The sequence below is a fragment of the Amphiura filiformis genome, chromosome 16, assembly GCF_039555335.1.
Source record: "Amphiura filiformis chromosome 16, Afil_fr2py, whole genome shotgun sequence".
In the NCBI taxonomy this organism is placed as follows: Eukaryota; Metazoa; Echinodermata; class Ophiuroidea; order Amphilepidida; family Amphiuridae; genus Amphiura; species Amphiura filiformis.
In genome coordinates this window covers 19,006,056-19,028,499 of record NC_092643.1, presented here as the reverse complement: position 1 = coordinate 19,028,499, position 22,444 = coordinate 19,006,056, and the positions used below count along the sequence as shown (strand labels likewise).

The 22,444-nt window shown below is 36.8% G+C and overlaps 1 protein-coding gene across 1 annotated transcript; it reads left to right on the top strand.

The window, feature by feature from the left end:
• Window positions 1–12,911: 12,911 nt before the first annotated feature.
• Window positions 12,912–22,215, top strand: LOC140136373 (uncharacterized). Its single transcript, XM_072158099.1, has 4 exons — window positions 12,912–12,915; window positions 16,234–16,380; window positions 18,137–18,342; window positions 19,409–22,215. The coding sequence occupies exons 1-4, from the start codon at window positions 12,912–12,914 to the stop codon at window positions 19,664–19,666; spliced, it is 615 nt and encodes a 204-aa protein (XP_072014200.1). The 3' UTR covers window positions 19,667–22,215.
• The last annotated feature ends 229 nt before the right edge of the window (window positions 22,216–22,444 follow it).

Here is a 22,444-nt window from a genome sequence, read left to right as displayed (position 1 = left end):
ACATACACGCACACCCCCACACACCCACACCCCGCCCTAAGAAAAACAAAACATGACCAATTAAAGCCCACTACTAGTATTATGATTTACCCCCCCTCCCTCCCAAGGTTAATAGGATTTTGTACTTAACTTTTGTTGCATGGGCCTTTTGTAGGCCTAGTTCCTATACCCAAAGTGCTGATACATGTAAAATGATTAAAAGTCAGAATAGGACCTTGTGATCATCATAATAATCGTGATAACGCTAACATAATTTATATAAGCCTATATGTTCATGGAGCATTATTTACTGGTGATTTTACCAATATGCTGTAACAAAGAAGCACCCATCACAGATATTGGAACCATGTAGGCCTACTTGGTTTGTATTCTTAAATGTGGTGCTCAACTCATCAAAGCAATAACTGACTCAAGATAACTGACTCGAGATAAGGGACTGATCAACAGTGAAAAGATCATACATTTGATGTTGGTGTAATAAAAAACTAATATACCGGTACAGCATCATTATACCAATGCCATACCGGTTTATGGGGAAAATATATGTTTGTGTTTTCTGAAAAGTAAAGAAGTCTCCATAATTTTCATTGCATGATATAAATTACCTATGTACAGAGCTTCTCTCCTGTAATGAACAATATGAAAAAAATTGGGGAACTCTTACAATGACGTCACAAAGTAGAGCGATATTTCACTTCTTTTTTCAAAAGTTGTAAAATGTGAAATATGGCCCCCTCCCCTGTAAATAAATGGAACATCCCGATATAAATATTTGTTGTTTTATATTTTTTCAAGAAGACGAAGGATGAAAGATTTTGTGTACAAAAATTTACTTTCATAAATGCTCGTCTTAGGTGCAAAAATATTGTTCAAAATGGTATAAAACCGCATTTTACAAGTCAGGGAAATACGCGTTTGGGAGTTCATGGAGCATTATTTACTGGCGATTTTACCAATGTGCTGTAAAAGAGAAGCACCCATATACTTGGTTTGTATTCTTAAATGTGGTGATCACCTCTTCAAAGCAATAACTGACTATTGACTCAAGATAAGGGACTGATACAGTGAAAAGATCATACGTTTGATGTTGGTGTAATATACAGCATCATTATACCAATGCCATATATTGGGGAAATACATGTTTGTGTTTTCTGAAAAGTAAAGAAGTCTCCATGATTTTTATTGCATTATATGAATAACCTATGTACAGAGCTTCTCTCCTGTAATGAACAATTTGAAAAAGATTGGGGAACTCTTACAATGACGTCACAAAGTAGAGGGATATTTCAGTTTTTTTCAAAAGTTGTAAAATGTGAAATATGGGCTCCCTCCCCTGTAAATAAATGGAACATCCCAATATAAATATTTGTTGTTTTATATTTTTTCAAGAAGACGAAGGATGAAAGATTTTGTGTACAAAATTTATTTTCATTAATGGTCATCTTAGGCGCCAAAATATTGCACAAAAAATGGTATAAAACGGTATTTTACAAGTCAGGGAAATATGTGTTAGGGGGCATATTTTAGGGGGTCCCATATTTCCTAGGAGGGGCATACCAGATTTTTAAACCTGATTACTGTGAACACTTATCCAAACTTACTAAATTGCCAAAATATGGTTGAAATTTGCTGACCCCCATCTTCCGCCTTTTTCCCATTTCATCGGTATTTCAATGTTTGGTTTTTCTGTGTGCATGTTCTTATCATTGATGGTTTGGAGCAGGCGGCGAATGGCATGATAGAGCCGGCAGCTTGTGAAACGGCCCGGCCGTATGGCATTTCAAATACTCAGTTAGTTTTGTGGGGTTCATTATCGAACCCCCATGGTTTTAGCTTGTATTTATATTATTTATTAACATAATAGGCCTATTTGTTTGTGAAATTTCAAGCGTTTTAAATTTTCAAAATAATCCCATTCAATTACACGGTTGACGATGAAAATGCAATGCGACCACCACCTGGTTTGGTGGACTGTCATCCCGGACTGTCATGGAACATGATGGATCATAAAAAGAGTGATCCTAAAATGCCTTCCACCTAAACTAATTACAAGACCTCTTCTGCATTGAAGCTGGCTTCCCCTTTTAAAGGGAATTTGTATCTTAGTCTTTTATTTCTTGCATAAAAGTGGAAAATTAAAGTTAACATATTGGCAATACAATTTGCTTCCTCCTCTTAAATTTTGCATTGTAGAAAAAAAATAAAAATGAAAAAGTTCTCCCCTTTTTAAAGTTTTTTTCTGTCAGTGTCGTTTTTAGCTGTGGGCCTACTATGGAGTGCAGCCTGTAGTGTAGAGGTGTATATTAACACTAATGTTCATAAATTAACACTTGGTGTTATATTACAAACACTAATGTTTGTAATATAACACCAAGTGTTAATTTATGAACATTAGTGTTAGAAAAATTAACATTATTGTTAGACCATTAACATGAATTATGTGTTTATTAAGTGTTGCTCTGATAAACACAATATGGTGTTTAAATACAAACACTTGTTTTTGCAGTGCAGTTTATCCCTTACATACCCTGTGTCTTGAATAGCTATATAGCCCAACCCTGTGGTTAAGAGGCTAGGAAATAATTCCTAATATCTCATACCCTAGTTTGTATGCCTTTATCTAATCTTGCCCCACATGACAACTTACTATTTAGCCCTTAAACCCAGCAAAGAGTCTGCTCAGTGTAGGAATTTTTTAGCCTTTTTTTTTATAAATAGGCCTATGTTTGCAATTGGCTTACAGCCATCACATGCTGACAATGCACATAACTGATTGGTTAATCAAACTAGCAGGTCATGGTCAGGCCTAATCACAAAGTAAACATATCATCTGTAAATAAAACTATGCAACAGGCGACTTACTTCAGAAAAGGTTCAATATAAATTGCATAAAACTAAGTCCATTATCTATAGTTAATTGGTCAAATGTTTATTGACTCTTGTAATAACCCATGTGTAGTAACCTGTATAATATTGGTGTTCATAAAAGCAGGACTATGAGACAAATATCCCTGACCCTGACAAAAACTAGCAAGAGCAAATGGCTGTGTAATTTGTTTACTTTAGTAATAAGGCATCTTGCATACATGCACAATTTTCATTTTATTTTATTTATTTTATTTATTTATTAGACTTTATACTTCGTAGTTTATAGCCAAATTTGTTTCCTGGAGGTGGCTTAATAAAATTCCTTTAAAAAGGAATGGGGCGCCCAATGTGAGCTTGGTCGTGATGTATTGAATTTCATGGTGTTTAGATTTGGTATTATTATCTCATGAAACCCGGTGACACCTCATTATAGAAATCAGACCTGTTGATAGGTTGTAAGAGGGATAGCCTTTTCCAGTCACGAATTGGGCCAGAAAGTTTTGCTACTTTGCAACGCAATAAAAACCCTAAATGCAAAATGAGATCCTGTAGTGTAGGTGGCTTCGAGGTGGCTTAAAAAACTAAATGCAAAATGAGGTTTAAAAAAATATTGTTTTTCAGAGTCAAGACACAGGTATCATTATTAAGCCTCATATCACTTATTTATTGTCGAATAAGTGCAGAGTAGGTTAGATATGAATATTAAATGTTAGACCAAAGTAGCTCAAAGTATATGTACTATACACCTGATCCGTGAACTTATCTTTTTAAAGACAAATTCTTGTTTGTGTAAAAACTGAAGCATCATAATGTGTAAAAGAATATTTGAATATTAACTGTACATCATATATAGCGATTCGTGATACCCAATCATGCTTCAGTTTATGTGGTTTAGGAAGCAGAGAATTTATTTCAATTTTATATACGCCAAAATATTTTCTGAATAATACATACTGCAGTTACTGTCCGTTTTCCTATACACAATACACAGTGCTCTCACCATTGACGCGTGACCTCTACAAATGATGTATGTTGGAAGAATGGACACTTGCCTAGTTAACATCACTGTGTGAAAAATAACCAGCCAATATTTAATTTATTCTCCAAACTTCTAGCAAATATATTTCTCTAACATGACCTAAAATTACAGCTAGGTTAGATGTTCAGAAATGGTCGCACTTTTGTAAAATATGAGTGAGGGCAAGGCATAGCTAGCCAACTCCCCGTGTTAATTGAATGGATATTTGACCGAAAATATTGGTATCGGACCGCTCACTTCTGAAGGATGCCACAAAAAAAAACGGTACAAGCTACATTTAAATTATTCTATGAAATTCTAGAAAATATAGTTTTGTAACATGTCCTAAATTTTTAGCTAATTTAGGTGTTTAGAAGGTCGCACTTTTGTGTTTTAGGAAGGATATGTAAACGACAGATAACACCAAAAATATGAAGAAATTATTTCCAAACCTTGTTAAGTCAACACTCATTATGTTGCTCATTTTCAAGAATGCTGGTTTACAAAAAGCACGCCATTGTCTCATTTCGTGAACAAAGGTACACATACCATTGTTTCCTTTCGTTTCCTTTATAATCGGTTACCCAACTGAAGCTATAATACCAGCTTTATTGCGATATCGCACATGTAAAACAGACACTTGTGCACAACCAGAGAAGATCCGATTTAATCAGTTGAGCTGTTTCAATGAGTGTTATCTTGGTTTAATAGCTTTTTAATGGGGTTTAAGTCCTGCAAAGGTCGAGATGAATTCTACTGTAGACATGTCTGCATCATGAAAAATTAACACTGAATTGATGGCGGAAATTTTATGTAAAATTTACGTAGGTCCCCACTAAAGATTACTGTTTCGTCTTTATGGGAATTTAATCTTTTAATATCTGAAAGAACTTTGGGGACCTACGTGGACTACGAATGCAGACCGTCTTACAAGAAAAATGGTAGGCTAGGCTCCCTACCTTGCAGGGCACGTGCATGCACAAAATGAATTGTGTATGTATCATAGGCCCCTCGTATTGTTTGTATGCGCCTGAGAATTCAACAATATTAATAGGCCTAATGGTAGCTCTACACATTAATGTTTTTAAGCAGATAAAATTCCAAAATATGGTACATGATGCAGTCATGTCTACAGTGGAATTCACCACGACCTTTGCAGGACTTAAACCCCATTGAAAGCTATTAAACCAAGATAACACTCATTGAAAACAGCTCAACTGATTAAATCATACCTTGTGTGGGCTTTTGTTTACGAAATGAGACAATACTCTGCTTATTGTTAACCAGCGTTCTTGAAAATGAGAAGCATGGTGGTTTGCAGACTTAACACGGGTTGGAAATAATTTCTTCATATTTTTTGGTGTTATCTGTCGTTTACATATCCTTCCAAAAACACCAAAGTACGAATATTTCCAAACATCTAAATTAGCTAAAAAATGTAGGACATGTTACAAAACTATATTTTCTAGAATTGGCCGGTTAATTATTTTTCACACACCGACGTTAACTAGGCAATTATCCATACTTCTAACGTACGCTATTTGTAGAGGTTACGCGTCAATGGTAAGAGCACTGTGTATTGTGTATATAGGAAAATGGACAGTAACTGCAGTATGACGTTTTCTGTCTTTGCTTGTCACGTGGTATGTTGAAGTAATTGAAGTTGTGATATATATATATTCAAAAATGGCCCCAACAAGTCAGTTGGCCGAGCGGTAAACAGGGTACAGGCGCTGGTAATATGTCGATACTGTATACATGATAGCGGTGCAGCGTGGGTTCGAGCCCCACCTCTGCCGAACTAAATTTCCTTTTTTTTTTTATTTTATATTATGTTAGGGAAAAGTGGCTGGGGGAATTTATGTATGACGAAGAGTGGTGTGGGTCGATAGGTTCATCCCCTGCAATGGTGATCCCCAGCCCGACTTGGGTCTTCACTCTTCATTCTAGCTTGTGCGAAGATTTCGTTTTTATAGGCCTATTTGTTTAAAACAGCATCACACTCACTCCCACAGCCCACACCCCCACACACACACAACGCATGCGCATCACAGTATAGACATACATTATATGATATCCCTATTATCATTGATTAAATATTTTGAGCTCAAAATATAGAAATATACACTTTGAGCTCATCTTATAATAATAGCTATAACAGGGCAAGGAAAGAACTAGGTCACTTTATTATTACTTGATTCATGTCGTATTTTATTCATAGGCTACATGTCGTATGTATACGGACGTTGAAACTTTTAAAAGTAACAGTCCCCAACGAATTTGGATATGAGCTCTTTGATGTCCACTCCCCAATCAGGGAATTCCCTTTTAACAAAGGAGCACCTGCGTAGTACAAGGTACTGCAGCAAGGTTGCACTCGTTCTACTTGATGTGGCTTCATGTATTTATCATGCAGCCTATTATAAATATATCTATTTCATTCAAATACAGGTATGTATTTAATATAAAAACAACATTTGAGGCTTTAGGTATTTTAGTCTCAGCTCAAACCAAAGTAAGAAAGTTTGAATTCTTATGTACCGTAAACGTTCGCCTAATGGCGCACATGGCTCCTTCGCCTTGGGGTAAATTTCATGTACAAAGAGAGAGCTACCTCCTCTAAAAAATCACAACAAGAATTAAGGGTGTGTGCATGCCCTTATTTGCTGGTGGGAATTTTGTGGGAGGGCGCTTTAAGTTTGTGTCTAAAATACATATCAAAGGGGCCCATAGCGCCATTAGGCGAACGTTCTACGGACTTCCATTGACAATACAACAATATTCGTGTTGTAAAGTAGGGTAAAAAGATCTAGGCCTCAAGAAAGAAAGAACAGGAATAAATAAAGAATAATTAAGGACATAAAGAAAGAATTTTGCCCTAATGGATTTTTAGAAAGAGCTGAAGCAAGAAACTGAGTTTCACAATACAATCCTTTTATAGTTCGAAATGTGTGCTGCCGACAGAGTATGCGTCCCTTTGTGTGGTTCAGTTCATGGACCTAAAGACCCGGTTTAACTAGAATGTTAAAATTATGTTAATCAAACATTTTTTAGGCCTAATATAGAAACTAGTAGGCCTACATACCACATATTGTTATTGAAAACCTGTAAGGAGAACAGCAACCCTTCACAAAAGAGAAGCTTAATTTTAGTGTGCCCCCCCCCTTTTGTCAAAAAGTTCGGGGAAATAATGCACCCAATCGGGGGAAACTGGGGAATTAGTTATTAAATTTTAAAACAGTCAGAGAATCGAGACCCCTGAACCAGACTTTGAAAACCTGCGTACGTTACTGCCAGGCCCGTACGCAGGATTTTTTTTTGGGGGGGGGGGTGCTGATTTTGAAAAAGTGGACTTTTTTCCAAAGGGGGGGCGATTTTGTGAAATGTGGACTTTTCCTCCAAATTTGGACCTTTTTGACCAAAAAAACGTAAAAAACCTGATTTTTTTGCTCGCTACGCTCGCAAATGCTTCAATTTTGGGACTTTTTGTATACTTTTGCAAATTTGGGGAGGTGCAGTCGCACCCCCGCACCCCCCTGCGTACGGGCCTGGTTACTGCCAAACACACGCCTTGGTGGTGGGCATGTAAAACATCATAGATGACTTGGAATAAATGCAGATAAAGCAAATATAATGTAACCTTTACAACAATAAACACCTATACACGCCTAAAATAACTCTAAAAACCCTAACATGGAATTCAAGATTTTTTGGTAGTCAATTGAAAAATTCCAACTTATTTGTGTAATTTTAGATACCCTCTATAGAGGGCGATGGAATTCCAGATTTTTTTTGGTAAGTCAATTGAAAATTCCAACTTTTTTGATAATTTTTAAAAACCCTCTATACCCCTCCATGGAATTCCAGACTTTTTTGCTAGTCAATTGAAAAATTCCAACATTTTATTTGGGTATCTTTAGAAACCCTCTATAGAGGGCAATGGAATTCCAGATTTTTTTTGGTAAGTCAATTGAAAATTCCAACTTTTTTTTGACAATTTTTAAAAACCCTCTATACCCGCCATGGATTTCCAGATTTTACATGCACTAAACAGGGCCGGAAATCCATGTTTCTTCCTCAAGTATGCTTTGGAATTCCAGACATTTTAGAAAAAAACCATTTTGCCCTCTATAGGGGGGGTGCATGTTTTATCTGGAATAGCCCATTAATTGGTTCATAAGATAAAATCAAATAAATCGTATGCAAAGTTTTTGAATTTTGTAATGATACAATGTTATTAATAAACTGTTCATCTTATTTCCACGTTAAGATGCATCAACTGCTTAAAATAGGCCCTAGGACGTAATTACGAATTATATTACCCTTAAACGTGATCTAGTCAAAATCTGGCAAATTTCACTAACGTTTGTGTGTCTGCTGAACCCTTTGATGTTTTCTTCTCATATAAAATATGTTTCATTTTGTTTTGAAGTTCCAAAGTATGTCAGGGAGCTCAAACACGACCAAAATATTTATCCTGAGTATCTTAAGAACCAAAAATCGCATTTTCATCAAATAACTTTTTAAATATAGGCATACTGTATAGTCACGATTTAAGGGTAATTAGCATGGGGATAACAGAGATGTGATGATGGCGGTAGAACTTATTGAATGACCCTCGTACAGAGACAAAAGGATAACAGACATACACACACAAAGACAGATACCCAGATAGACAGAAAGACGGACAGACAAACGTCGTTTTCAATGAAATATCACCTTTATCAAATCCAAAAGCAGAAGTTGATAGAGTTTTTCTGATTTGTGTCTTTATGGATGATTTCAACCATGACAGGTCACAGAACGAACTTCAAGTTGTATTGAAGGAATAAATAATGCCTTGAAATCTTGCCAGGTAAGCCTATTATACGTTCAAAATGCTCCAAAGTTAATTACTTTTTTCCCCAAAAAAGGTTGATTGCTTGAACAATTTTTTTTGTAATTTTCCATGGCCATAATATCCAGGTAAGCTTGACATATTTTGACACTTCAATTCATCTTTGTCACTTATTGTTTTGTACCACAAACAGCCTTGAACTAAAAGAGATATCTATTCTAACTTTTAGTCTTTTGAATTATTTGAATCTTCATTGAAATAGTGTTTACCAGACACCCAAGGTAACAGATTGACTATGGTCATATACTGTGACAAGTGTTATTATGTACCTGTCGAAAATAAGACCCTATCATTATATGGGACCAATCCCATGAAATGACATTTGAATAGGACCTGAGCTTTATTTCACTTAAATATGTGCCAAGGTGACCGGGAAGGCAATTGCTTGTTTGCTTGTTTGTTGATGGACTTGTTTGTTTGTTTGTTTGTAGGGATGTGTGTTTGTTTGCTGTTTTGTTTGTTTGCTTGTTAATTTGCTTGCTTTTCAGTGGTTGTTTGTTTGTGGTGTTTTTGTAAGCTTTTTACTTTTTAACAATTTCTAACAACTCAAATGTTCAACACGCATGACAAAAGTTTGCAAACATGCGGCGTCATGAGGACGGAGGGGTACGGGTGAATTGGTGAAGCACTCAAACCTCCGGGGTGAAGGGCGGCAATTAATTGTCTAGAGTAAAAGATCTGGTCTTTCAAAATTGATATGAAGAGGATATTCTGATGTAAGGAGGCCATTAAACATGTTAAAGACTCAAGCAGCTGAGATGCCACTTTTCAGGTGTAACCTGCATGAAAGTCCAAATTACCGCTTTTTTTAAAGTCAGCCAGTTTTGGGACCGTCCCAGATCACTTTCACAATTTTCAGTTTTTTGAGTGATAGACCTACTAAGAGTGCCCAGTGGCATCTGTGAAAATGCTGAGCTTGAGTGTCTTACATACTGCCTGTCAATGTCAGTGCATGGAAGACATGGTCAGAGTTAGAAGAATCCGGACTTTGACACCATTTTGACGACCGTCGCATCGTACATGTACATCATTCATCTTAAACAAAATAATAATTATAGGCATCCAGTTCAGGAAAACCTGCCGATGTAGCACATTCACATCTCTTTAGACACTTAGCATTGGAATCCTCGAGTGGCCTGTTTCCATGATATTATAACCATTCGTCCTCTGATTATCCAAACGGCCAGCGTGATGCTACTATACTAGTCGAGTCGAGATTGGCTATCTACTGAAGACGAGAGACTCGACTGTGATACGGATCACACGGTACTCTACTATACTGCATGCAATGATGCCAGACCGGTGACCATAATGTATATAGTTTAATAATGATACCATTTACCGGGACCATTTAAAATGATACAGGCCGTTGCAAAATAATTAGTAACGGTATATTAATATGCCAAAGCTTTTTTTCATAGCTTTAGAGACAACCAATCTCTTTCTTCCATGATCAGTGTAATATTGAAGTTCAATTTTTTAATCGTTATTAATTAGAATTGGCCTTGTGGAGATGGAAAGATGGATCTTTTGTCTTGTAAAAGTTGCAGATTATGGGAAAATATATGGCTAATTAGTCCTTCAAATTCTTGTTACCCAAAACGCTAAAACAAATATTGTACCGTCCAAATATGGATTAAAATGGATTAACAAGACACAAGCCTTACAAGAATGGCCCGGAAGAATGGCATTTCCTAAATGGGCCGAGAAGACGTAAAAGTTAGTTTATAGAAATTGGCCCTAAATTGAGTTGTTCCAGCTTGACGTAGACGAGGGATTGGAGCAGTTCTGGTTCTGCGAGTCGTAACCCTCTCCTATTTTTGGGTTGTTGACGGAATACATTTATAGTAGCGCAGCCAGCGAGGGTGCACATGGGGACAGGGGACAGCATGCCCCCGGACTATGATGGGGAAGGAGAAGCGGGAAAATGGGGACGAGTAGAAGGGGAGAAAAGAGAGAAAGAAGGGGAAGGAGAGCGAGAAAAAAAGAGAAAGGGGGCATGAGGGAGAGGGAGAGAAAGAGAAGGGAAGGGGGAAGGAGAGGGGAAGGAGAAGGGGGAGGGAAGGGGAAAAGAAAATAGAAAGGGAGGAGAGGGAGATGGAGAAGAAAAAAATAGGGACAATACTGACGTCCCCCGGACTGACAATGCTGGCTATGCGCTTGTATTGATATAAAACGAACAAAATATCACGGAAATTGATTTTAGGACACCCTGTATCAAAATCTTCCACATCACAGAACTTCAAAATCTGCCTACAATTTAGCTCTAGATGCTCTACGTGCAAATTAAAATCGTGTTCCAAAACCATGAAAACAAGCTACAGATCAGATCTATTTTGGTCATCGTGGCGGTATTTGGGCATAAAATAAAAAATACATAATTATACATAAGTTTAGTCATGGATAATGAAGCTCACTGTGATTCACTGACCCCGTGCCTAATTCTCACTATGCTATCGCTTCTATTCGTCTCGGCAGAAATTAATGACTTGGGTAAAAATTGAAAATTAATGAAATAGTAAAGAAATGAGTCTACTGTTCATTTCAAATATGTTTACAGTCCATCACGAAGTTTATACAACAATTAAATCGACCACAATGCAATGTGACAGGTAACCTGGTCTCCACACGAGAAGGAATCACTCGGAGGTAATTCAGGGGATCAGAACCCTGGAAGGGCATTGGGCTATTCTATTTAATATCCACACCACCCCTGTGGAAGATTTTGGAAATATCTTCCACAGGGGGCGTAAGGATTTCAAATGCAACTGGCACATTAGGCGGTTCCATTTGAATTTTATACACCACTGAGAAAGATTCAACATGAATCTTCCACTGATGGGAGAGTGAGTTTCAAATGGAGCTGCTAATGTGTTAATTCCATTTGAAATCCATACTCCCCCTGTGGAAGATATATTCAAAATCTTCCACAGGGGTGGTGTGGATTTGAAATGGAATAGCCCATTCCAGGGCTAGGGCCGGGCAGCGAACTATTTTACCGTAGTTAACATTTGAATAGGGAGCCCGTTTAAGCAACTGTATACGTGGTGTCCCGCCTATTAGGGTTAGGGTTAGGGTTAGGGTTAGGGTTAGGGTTAGGGTCTTAGGGTTAGGGTTAGGGTTCAATATTGATCGGAGATAGGGCCTATATACGTATTAACTAGTAATATAGTATATCGTGTATATACGCTTTATTCCGTAATCAACAAGTATGATAGAAAGACGGCTTTCTGGCAGAACTACTCGTAGCATAGTGGTATAGCGTCTGACTATGGATCGCTAGGTTGTTGGTTCGAACCCCGGTCAATCCTTGGTAGAATTTTAAATATAATATAGTTCGTTTCGGGCACATGCTAAAAATGGTTGACGGGGATGTGCAACCACATCGGACTGCCATTTATATTTTATTAGCTCCGTGTTTTACTGCCAACGTCACCAATATAAGCGCCCATTTTTCACGATTTTGAACAAATTTCTGACGAAAATGTTATTAGTTTTTCTGAATTTTGATCAGAATTTTTGAAAATGTTGTATAAAATTTTTTTAAATTTTGACCCAAATTTGTTCCGTATCTCACAGAAAGATGATTTTCTTTGGTAAAAAATTTCCGTCTTACGGAAGGGCACCCCGCTTTTTTGGGGCCGAACTTCTTGCCCAAGATGACCCTTTTTTTTGTGTGTCAAATTTCTCACCAAAAGAACCCTAGTTTTGAACTGGTCAGCACATCAATTCCAAAGTTGAATACCTCCGTCCCCTCCCGGGGGTTCAGTAAGGGGTTTCGCCAGTGTGGACACTTAAAGGGTTTTTTTTCGGATAGGGGGGGGGCTACTCTAGATGTTTGACCCACCTCAAATCCTAAAGATATATCTAGGGGTTTTGATGAACCTAGCAAACTTTGAATTTATCGTCTGCAAGCTGTATTATTTTGAGGATTTCATTCACAGATTCACTCTATATTAAGGTTCAACTCCTTGAGGGTTGGTACATATATGTCTGAACATACCTACTGTTTAAAAGATATCCATCCCGGGTCAAATTTTACGGTATGATAGTTCTTAAATAATCATTTTGGTAAAAAGTTGATAGTTTTCTATACAATTTTTGGTCCATTCATCATTTAATTCAAAAATGCGTATGTGGGAAGGTGTATTGTGTTTGGTAAATTCTTCGTGATCACACACCATGGCGTCTTCGTTTCACGCATGGTGCATGAACTTGAAAGTTGTAAACAAAAAAAATGTTATGAATAGGATTTTGGAGAGAAAAATTAGTTTTTAATGAAAAACATACTGAAAAAAGTGTGAAAATCTACATCAGGAACTAATGAAGCGATAGACTTGCTTGTATTCTCGCAATTTCATGTAGAAGTTTCAAGTATTTTCTTGAAAATTAATAAACTCTAAATTTGACAATTTGAGTGTCCGATTTAAGCACATGATGTGTAATACCTTAAAGCCATATACAATCTTATATAAATGTGAAATTGGTTATTTTTTTCGAACCTGGTTTTGTTTTTGGCATATTTGTAACAATTAAACATGTCCCAACTTACACCTAAATGGAATCAGCCAAATTTGTTGCGTTTGTAGGTCAACAGAGCAATTTTGACATAAAGTCATTATGACTTTACTGAAATCCACCATAGTTAAACAGTCACAATATATTCACTTGATCTTAAAATGGATAGAAATCATTCCCGGCAGTTATTACTAATATTATTTCAGCAGTTTGGGTAAAGAATATAACAAATTTGACGGAAATCGTATATTATGGCTTTAAACCAGGACCGTACATAGCAATGGAAGCTCACACCTCAAACATTCCTCCTATTTATGTTTGCACTTAAATGACTACATCAGCACTTTTGACTTAGAAGTAAAAAGTGTGTATAAAATTAAAGTTTTTCATATAATTGCAATGCTTATGTGTAGACTACATATTGTTGGTCGAAAATATATTGTTGAAACGCTTTGATTTTTTGCACTAAGTTCATTCTACAAATCATATACTAGTACTTTGAAAATGTGTTTGATTTATTGTGAGTTCTGTACGTTTTAAAAAAGTGTTGTTTCAGCACTCTCAACAACATAACTCAAGAACCACAGGAACTACAAAGGTATTTGAATTCTTCTACACACTCGCTTTGAACATGATGGAATGATCAATGCAATTTGCCAAAGCTCACTACCGGGGTACCATTTGCAACATGATGTGAACTAGCAAATGGCAACAGTTTAAAATAGCTGCTTACCTTAATGGCCATGCATGCATGTTTTGGTGGGAATGGGGAGAGGGGGTATACTTAAGCACCGTTTAGTGTTTATAAAGTCTATTCAGTTCACTAAACACATCTAAGTTCTTAGGAACATAATGAGCTCGAATTTTTCTGAAGCTTGATGGGGTAACCTTAACTCTCTTCACGCGGGTGTCGACTGCAGACGACAAGTTTTAAAAAATTCAAAATTCAAAATTTCAGAAATGTAAATTTTCATGACCATATTTGGAATCAGCATGAAAAATGCATTAAAATGAGTACAAACAAGCCTAGTATTGATTCAGTAGTTCTTAAGATAGCTCTTGATATTTTGAGAAAATATTTCAAAACTTGAATTTTTTCCATTGAAGCGCATTGCTAGCACGCAGAGCATTAAATTATGCATGTAGGCCTATGGAGTGAGACTGTCAATAGGATATCATACACAGCTCTGTGTAAAGTGTGGTGTGATCATCTGTGATGTGAGGGCAGGCTGTACTTCTGCCTTGAGTGATTTCAAATTTATCTCAATATAGGTAGGCCTACTTACGTTTTATCCTCCAGCTCATTTTGCCGAGCTGAAACAGTAATTGGTGGTTACGTGGTTTCTGGCAGACTGATAGTGATAGGCCTATTACTGCGGATAGTGATATCGCCTGATAGTGATAGTGATAGTGATAGTGATAGTGATAGGCTAGTGATAGACAAGTACTTTCATGTCATATTAGCTCATTAACTATATTGATTATTAAGAAAAACAAGAATACAAAGAATATAAGAATTATTAAGAAGTACTAATAAGCATATAGGCTATTTGCCGCCTTTTGTTTTCACGCGAAACACCCAGCAAACACAAAATGTTTTTAAAACGTTTTAAACAGGTTATATTTGGGGTTTGGGTTTGGTAAAAACGTTTTAATAACATTTAATGTCGTGTTATATAAAGGTCATGAAAATGAAAACACAGTACAAAAAATGTTTTTTAATGTTTTTAAAATTTTATTGACAAAAAATTTCTGCAAACGTTTCTGTCAAATATTTTGTCAACACTTAAATAACGATATGTTAGACTGTTTGCAGTAAGTTATCCAAAAATGTTTTTTAAGGTTATGAAAATGTTTTATAATCTTTATATAACCCGGCATTTAAACGTTTTCTGGCAACCTTTTCTAACCTTTTGCGAATGATATCGAAAACGTTTTGTGTTTGCTGCATGCTGGGCATGGAAACACTCAAGTTAAAATAATGCTATCTTCAAACTAGAAACGGCACCGTACAATGAACTGCAATAGCGCCCCAATATTAATGCTAATGTGCTAAAAATTGGGTATCATTGATTGATGATGAAAAATAACTTTTTGTGCAAAAATGTGCAAAATTTGGTGAAAAATTTTCATTTTAAAGCTAAAATTGCTTCAAACATGTAGACCTATACCGAAATCGCTGCAAAGGTACCCCTAAACCGTGGCACATCGCTGTATACCTTCAACCAAATTTATTCTTTTCTAAAATGCTGAAATAATATAATTAATATTAGTAATTTTTGGTAAAACAAACTGTTGATATTTTGTGACTAGTGCCTGGCAAATTTTCATTCATGTGACTGGCAACTGTAAAAAAATATATTTTTTACAATTTTCTTAGTATCATTTTTTTAAGATTTTGAGAAACTACCTGTCAAAGTTTACAAGGTTTTAACTGGCAATTTTAATATATCTTCACTATGGCTCAAGGACCACAATGGAAATAAGTGTACTTTTACTTTTTGTGATTTTATCCTTGGCATAATCCTGAATAAAGTGAAGTAAAATTAAATGAAATGAAATAAAACTAAACTACAAAATGGTGATAATAACGAGTTTTCGAGTTCGGACACACAAATATAGCCAAAGAATGTTTTATTAGCTTTAACATTAGTGTAAGTAAAGTGTATAAGAATAATTATAAGTAATAAGCATTTATTTGCCGCCTTATGTTTTCAAGCGAAACATGGAAGTACTGAAGTTAAAATACTGCTATCTTCAGAAGATAGCAACAAAAAATAAAGCTGGAAACTAGAAATGGCACCGTACGATGAACTGCAATAGCGCCCCCAATATTAATGCTAATGAAAACAATGCTGATGACACACCCAATGATAGATGTAGCCGAAAAATATAAGCTTATCAAGTTCAACACAATGCATACTCTCCTAAGAATCAACTTGGCTGTCTGTCTTTTTTGTAAGTCAGATCGTGGGTCTGGTCGGAAGCACAACCGTGTTAACACCAGAACGAGATGATGACTTTGAGGAGTGGCTACGTATACTTAACCTCAACGCTTCTGATGAAGTCAATCGACCAGGTAAAGTTGTCATGTTGTCTTGTGCAAGGTTGCCGAATTTGGCATCAACCTTGTTGTTTACATAATACATATTGCATGATTGTCAGAATTGGAGTCGAGTCACTAAACCAGACTGTCAACTGTCACGCATTGGGCGTGCCACTCACGCATTCGGACACTTTTTCACGCCAAGTTTATTAAAAGGTAGAATTGTGTCGGGCATTGCTCGAGAAACACTAGCAGTGACTAGCCACGAATTTGCGATAGAGACTATGCTCGAACAAGTCGGGCAAGCCCAAGCCTTGCCAATGCCAATTAATGAACTATCTATAAGAGTACAACTCCACCTTCACTTATTTATGAAATCAAATATTGTTATAAAATAATTAAATGCCCGCTCTAGTCAACGGTCAATAGTTCAAACTAAATTAAGAAAATAAAAGATAATTAATAATTAAAAGTCACCTCGTCCCTTTTTCAAAAACTTTAACAGGAAACTAATAATCAAGTGCGAAGGGCCTTATATACCTCATAGATTCCTGTCATCTGTCATGGTTGAATATGCAGTCATCAGTCTCTCCCGGCACTCACAGCAGTGACACATGGATGTGTTACTGGTGCAAGTGACATGTTTACATGATGTTACCTGCAGCAGTGACATCTGAACAGTCTCTGCAATTCACACCTATTGGAGCTAAATAACAATATGTATCATATCAGTAAGTGACTGTTGTGTGTCTGGATGAAGAGAATAGTATTTCCCCAAGTAAACATGGGACACTGACAAAGGTCAGATGGACTTGTGGTTTGTAAAGTGTTGAAATCAGTCATAATTGGGTGTGATAATGCTCCTCTTTGGGGGTCTATTACATCATTTAGAAATCAAATGATTGCAATTGTATCTGGATAATCTGTTACTTTGATACTTAAAGATCATGTTTACATAGTTAATTTCTATGCCCTCCCCCATGGCGCCGACACTGTTTATTGGATGCCTTCACTCTCATCCATATCTACTGTTTGGTGACCATCTCCGATCACTATCATTTGCAGTTTATCTGTAAGATGCCATCGCTCTCATACACCTCACTGTCTGCTAGTATTGTTAGTATGACCATCTCTCAAACACTAGTAGTATCGCTTGAGTTTGTCATCACTTGTTTGACCCATTTGGAGTTTGGAGCAAGGTTTTAGCCAGCCATGCATCTGCCGGTCTTAATGCCCGTCTTTAAGACGGGCTAATCTAATTTTAGTATATTTAATGGATTTAACAAATGTGATAGCTCAGATGATTTTAAGGGTATATGAATTTGGGACTAATTCAAAATGACATGTTAAGGCCAATAGACAAGTTGTTTTATATTAGATTGTCAAATTTTGGTATAGATTGGACGGGTGGTTTCTGATTTCTGGCTAAGACTCTGGTATGGTGCAGAGCTTTTTAATTCTGCTTTGGAAAGAGTCCAATGCCAGGCTGCGAGATTCTGTAAGAAGGATTACACCAGGGAACCTGGGTCTATGACCAAGATTTATAATGAACTTAACTGGAATACATTGGAAGAAAGAAAAACAGAGAAGTGGGCCATGGCTCACAACCTTTTACAAGATCGTCAATAAGCTCATCGATGTTCAGATGGATGAGGCCAAAAAAATGATTTGCTAACTTTGCTTGTCCTCCACAACTTTTTCAGAGTTGGGTTGATCTGTCGGGAAAACCAAGACTCTGAAAAAGGTAACTTTTTAAGCAAATGATAATTGTGTATTTTTTTAACTACAGCTATCCAGTACCCAGCAGCACTAGGAGCTATCATCGTATCTGTCCTCCTACCAGGCCTCGTCATCTTTACTCTCATTTTCATTGCTTGCTTCTTCTGTTGTTATTGGCGTAAAATTCCATTTCTAAGAAGACAGTTTTCCAAGTCTACACAAGGCAGAGCCAAACCTAAGAAAGTACCAGCATCAGCTTATCCTCATCAACAAATGGTAGGCTTATGTATTTATCGTATAGTGCGACAAAAAAAACACCCTGTTCTACGGGCGGACTGATCTCTCATGGAGGGTCAGTTTCTTTAAATCTGTGTCGGTCAAGCGCATAGGACAGAGTTGTTGTTTTTGTCACATAACCACCCTGAATACTAACAAAATACTGTACAACACAAAGCGAATGCAAGCTCAAGCATCCCATGTAATGCAGTTGCGCAATCATCTGAGCACACAGTACATACAATAAAAAATAGTGGTCAGGCCAGTGCAACTCTCATGGCTTGCTATCCCCAATCTTCTCCTCCGTACCAGAGGGGGTATGCTTCAAAATTGACCTGCAGCAAACAACTTTTCTTTCTTCTGTCTTTTCTTTCCCTTCGCCAAAAAGCAGAAAAGGCATTGGGATTAAGCTAGCAAAGCGTTATTCATTTGACATGATCAAGGAGTCTCAATGTCGCTGATATTGATTTTTGAGTTATTGATCAAAACATGTTATCCCATTTCAAATTCACACAGACTGTGTTTAAGATACAGGTCATGTCTTCCATAGGGGGTATATTGATTTCAACTGGATGGCTCAATTTGTGAGCTCCTTCCCTGGATCCATTTAGCCCAGATTTTGCATTTTGGGGAATTTATTTTTGGTAAATTATATGAGATGTAAATTCAACCATTTCTTGGCAAAAGTTAATTCATGTTGACTAAACAAATGTAAGCAATAGGAGTGATTTTTCAGTTCAATTTTTATTTGCAAGAGCAGGGTGTTTTTGTCACCTTAGTAGTGGTAATGGATTGGGCAGGAAAAACCTCATGTGTGTCATTGACCCCTGAACATAATTATTTAAAGCCAAACTGCCTATGTAACCTGTATGTTGTCATTGACCCCTTAACACGTTTAAAGCCAAACTGCCTATGTAACCTGTTGGCAGTTTTGTTTTAAACATGTTCAGGGGCCACAAGCACATTGGAGGTTTTTCCTGCCCAACATTCGGTCATGTACAATAAAGAATAAGATAAAAAGCTAACAACACTAATTTCTGCAAACTTCCTTTTTTTCATCCCCTAGGTTCAATACACACCAGGTCAACCAGGAGATAATCCAGATTCTGGTAAGATCCAACCACTGCAATCAGAAGTCAGGATTCACGTAGAACCAGCAACAGAGACGGATAACAAAGATGAGGAACCATCAGGAGATTCAAACTATGCTTCACAAGAAGCAGAAGATGCAGACTCAAAAGAAAAACAACCTGAACCAGATTCAAAAGAACCAGAACCGGATTCAAAAGAACCTGAACCTGATTCAGTATTATTAAACCAGTAGTAGTGTAATGTAGTCTTAATGCTCTGCTTGCTTGCCAAATATGCTTCGACATAAAAGTTTTGAGATATCTTTTCAAAATATCAAGAGCTATCTCAAGAACCACTGAACCAGTACTAGGCTTGTTTGTACTCATTTTAATGCATTTTTCATGCTGATTCCAAATATATGGTCATGAAAATTTACAATTTTAATTTTACAATTAAAATTGAAATTTGTCATCTGTAGTCAAGAGAGATAAGCTGAGATTATACTCAGTCTGTGAGCAATGAGGATAAATTTTTGTATAAGTGAGGTGCATACATGTAGCACACTTTCCGGCTGAGTTTTGAAATTAATCACTCAAATATCATGCTTGTTGCTCACTGATTGAGTGTAGATTCAGCTTGTCATCTGAATTACACAGAAAAAATATTGACTTCAAATTCAGACATTGTTACTAAAAATAGATGTATGGCTAATATTGTCCGATTTTGTGTCAGTGCATTGTGTGTGTGTCATGGCGTAAATATCACAAGTTTACCTAAGTGACGCAACTGATATGGAGAATTTACAGTGTAGTCATTTGGAAGCAGTTCAGTTGGCATATTTCGTACTGTAATTGTAACATTGGTATGATAAAAATTGTCAAGTTGCTGCTCTAGAGGCGGTGATGAAGCAAGGCTGAAAATGTGAGGTCTGCCACCAAAATCTGGGGTTCAGTCAAAACACAAAATTGGTATGATGATATACAGGAAAAATAAACAGCAAATTAGTCAAAAGGTGGCATGACTATGGCAGCCCCTGCTTGCTATAATCCTGGCTTTGGAAATATGCATCTGATGGTGTACAGGTTTAGGTTGGGTAGGACAGACCCTAGCAAGTGTTTGAACATTGTAAATTTGTTTCAAAGTTGTCTTCATCTGTAGTTCCCTGTTCACCCATGAAAAGGAATTTATGGGATTGGCAAAAATGATGAATCATTTTGAAAAGTGCAATATTGCTATTTGTTGTAAAAAGATAACGAAAATCATGTGTATAGATGCAAAGGGATTAGGTCTTCCAGTTGAAACCACACACCCACTATGGAAGACACATGACCTTAATGTCATGTTTTCCATAGGGTGTGTATGGGTTTCAATTGGAATTGCCCATTGTGGCATTGATACTTTCTAGAGAGATGATAAGCTGTAAATTGCCAAGAAATAACTTATGTACAAATGTACATACTATTATTATACAGGGTGTCATGAATTCAGTTGGTATTTATTATATGATAAGTCAACAGTGGACCATTGATTTTAAAGAAAGAGAAAGAATCATTAACATGCCAACAGCTAATTACAGAGGCCACATACATCTCATAATGCATCCAATATGAGGATTGACACTGTGTCATAAATTACATCAAGCATGCATATAAGAGGCCTTTTTTGAAACTCGGCAGATGATGGTGATGATTTTGTTTCGACAAAAATGGGAAATGGCCAGATATTAAAAAAATTAAATGAAAGTCCTTTGGATATATTGCGCAGTGAAATGCCCAGTGTGGTGCTTAATAGGTGCTGAGGTCATAACGCATGATTTAATTGCCACGTACGCTTTGCAAAAGCCTTCTGGCGCATTGCTAGAAAAACGGAGAAAAGCGAGAGAAACAAAAATGCACCTTTTGTGCATGCGTTTGCAGGAGAACCTCGTTTTGGTGGCAAGCTGACAGATCTGTGCAACAGGTCATGTTGCAATCCTTTCGCACTTGTCAAAAAGCAACCTCGCATAAAAGAACCAGGTTGTGATACGCTAATGATATGACATTTTAAGAACAGAGTCAACATTAGGTTTCACTGCCTGAATAGAGTTGATCATGTCTCACCCCCTTTTTCAACCAATTCGACGGTAATAACTCTATAGTGACTCAAGTAGTGAGGGATCAACATTTAACCACAAATTGCCTCAGGTAAAACTCACTTCCTGGGAACTAAATACCACACAAGATCATTTTTATGTAACTCATTGACCCATTTGTGTCATGCTGTGTCTAGCTGTAATGACAGCCTAGTGATCTGGTCAACTCATTGACAGATACCAACCTCAAGAGGGAATTCAATTTTTGATCAATTCTCTTCAGGTAGTGAAACCTAATGATCATCTGCCAATCAAGACTTGATGACTTTCCTATTGACATATTGCTTGGAGAGGAAAATACTTTGACAAAAATACCTACAGTATTTTTGTATCGGGTTCTGCTGAACTACAAGTGTGAAAGGATTATGACAGGAACGAGGCCTTGTCTTTTGAGGCGAGTGAGAGCGATCACCTGCCATCACTCGCCTAAAATCAAGCTAAGGAGAGCTTTTTATCACTCGCCTACATTTGGTGTAATACTAATACAAGTGAGATTAAAATCACTCGCCTACAGCTCACCTGACAAGTGATTTGTCACTCGCCAGCAATTTTCAAAAGACAAGGCCTGTTAATCATGTGCAAGTCCTACAAAAGGACCTTGATGTTACTTATTGTATTCTAACATTTTGCTGCTGCATCCATGTCGCTGACACTCATATATTAAAATATATTTTCATATAGTTATAATGTACATTGGAACTGTTTCATGTTGAAGTATTTTACTGTGATATGAATGGTGTATCATTTTAAAGATAGTTTTATCAGATGTACATATATGTTGTATTTAATGTATCAGGTCGGAGAAATTGTTGTACATACATATGACCAGTCACATCAAATGGGGGGAATACTATAGTATTCGGCAAGATCTTTCAGTGGTGTCTGACTGCTCCTGCTGAT

Excerpts from the sequence above, each read along its gene's own strand:
- LOC140136373 (XM_072158099.1), top strand. Across the intron at positions 16,381-18,136 it reads TGATGAAGTCAATCGACCAG|CTATCCAGTACCCAGCAGCA; the intron begins GTAAAGTTGTCA and ends TTTTAACTACAG. Across the intron at positions 18,343-19,408 it reads CTTATCCTCATCAACAAATG|GTTCAATACACACCAGGTCA; the intron begins GTAGGCTTATGT and ends TTCATCCCCTAG.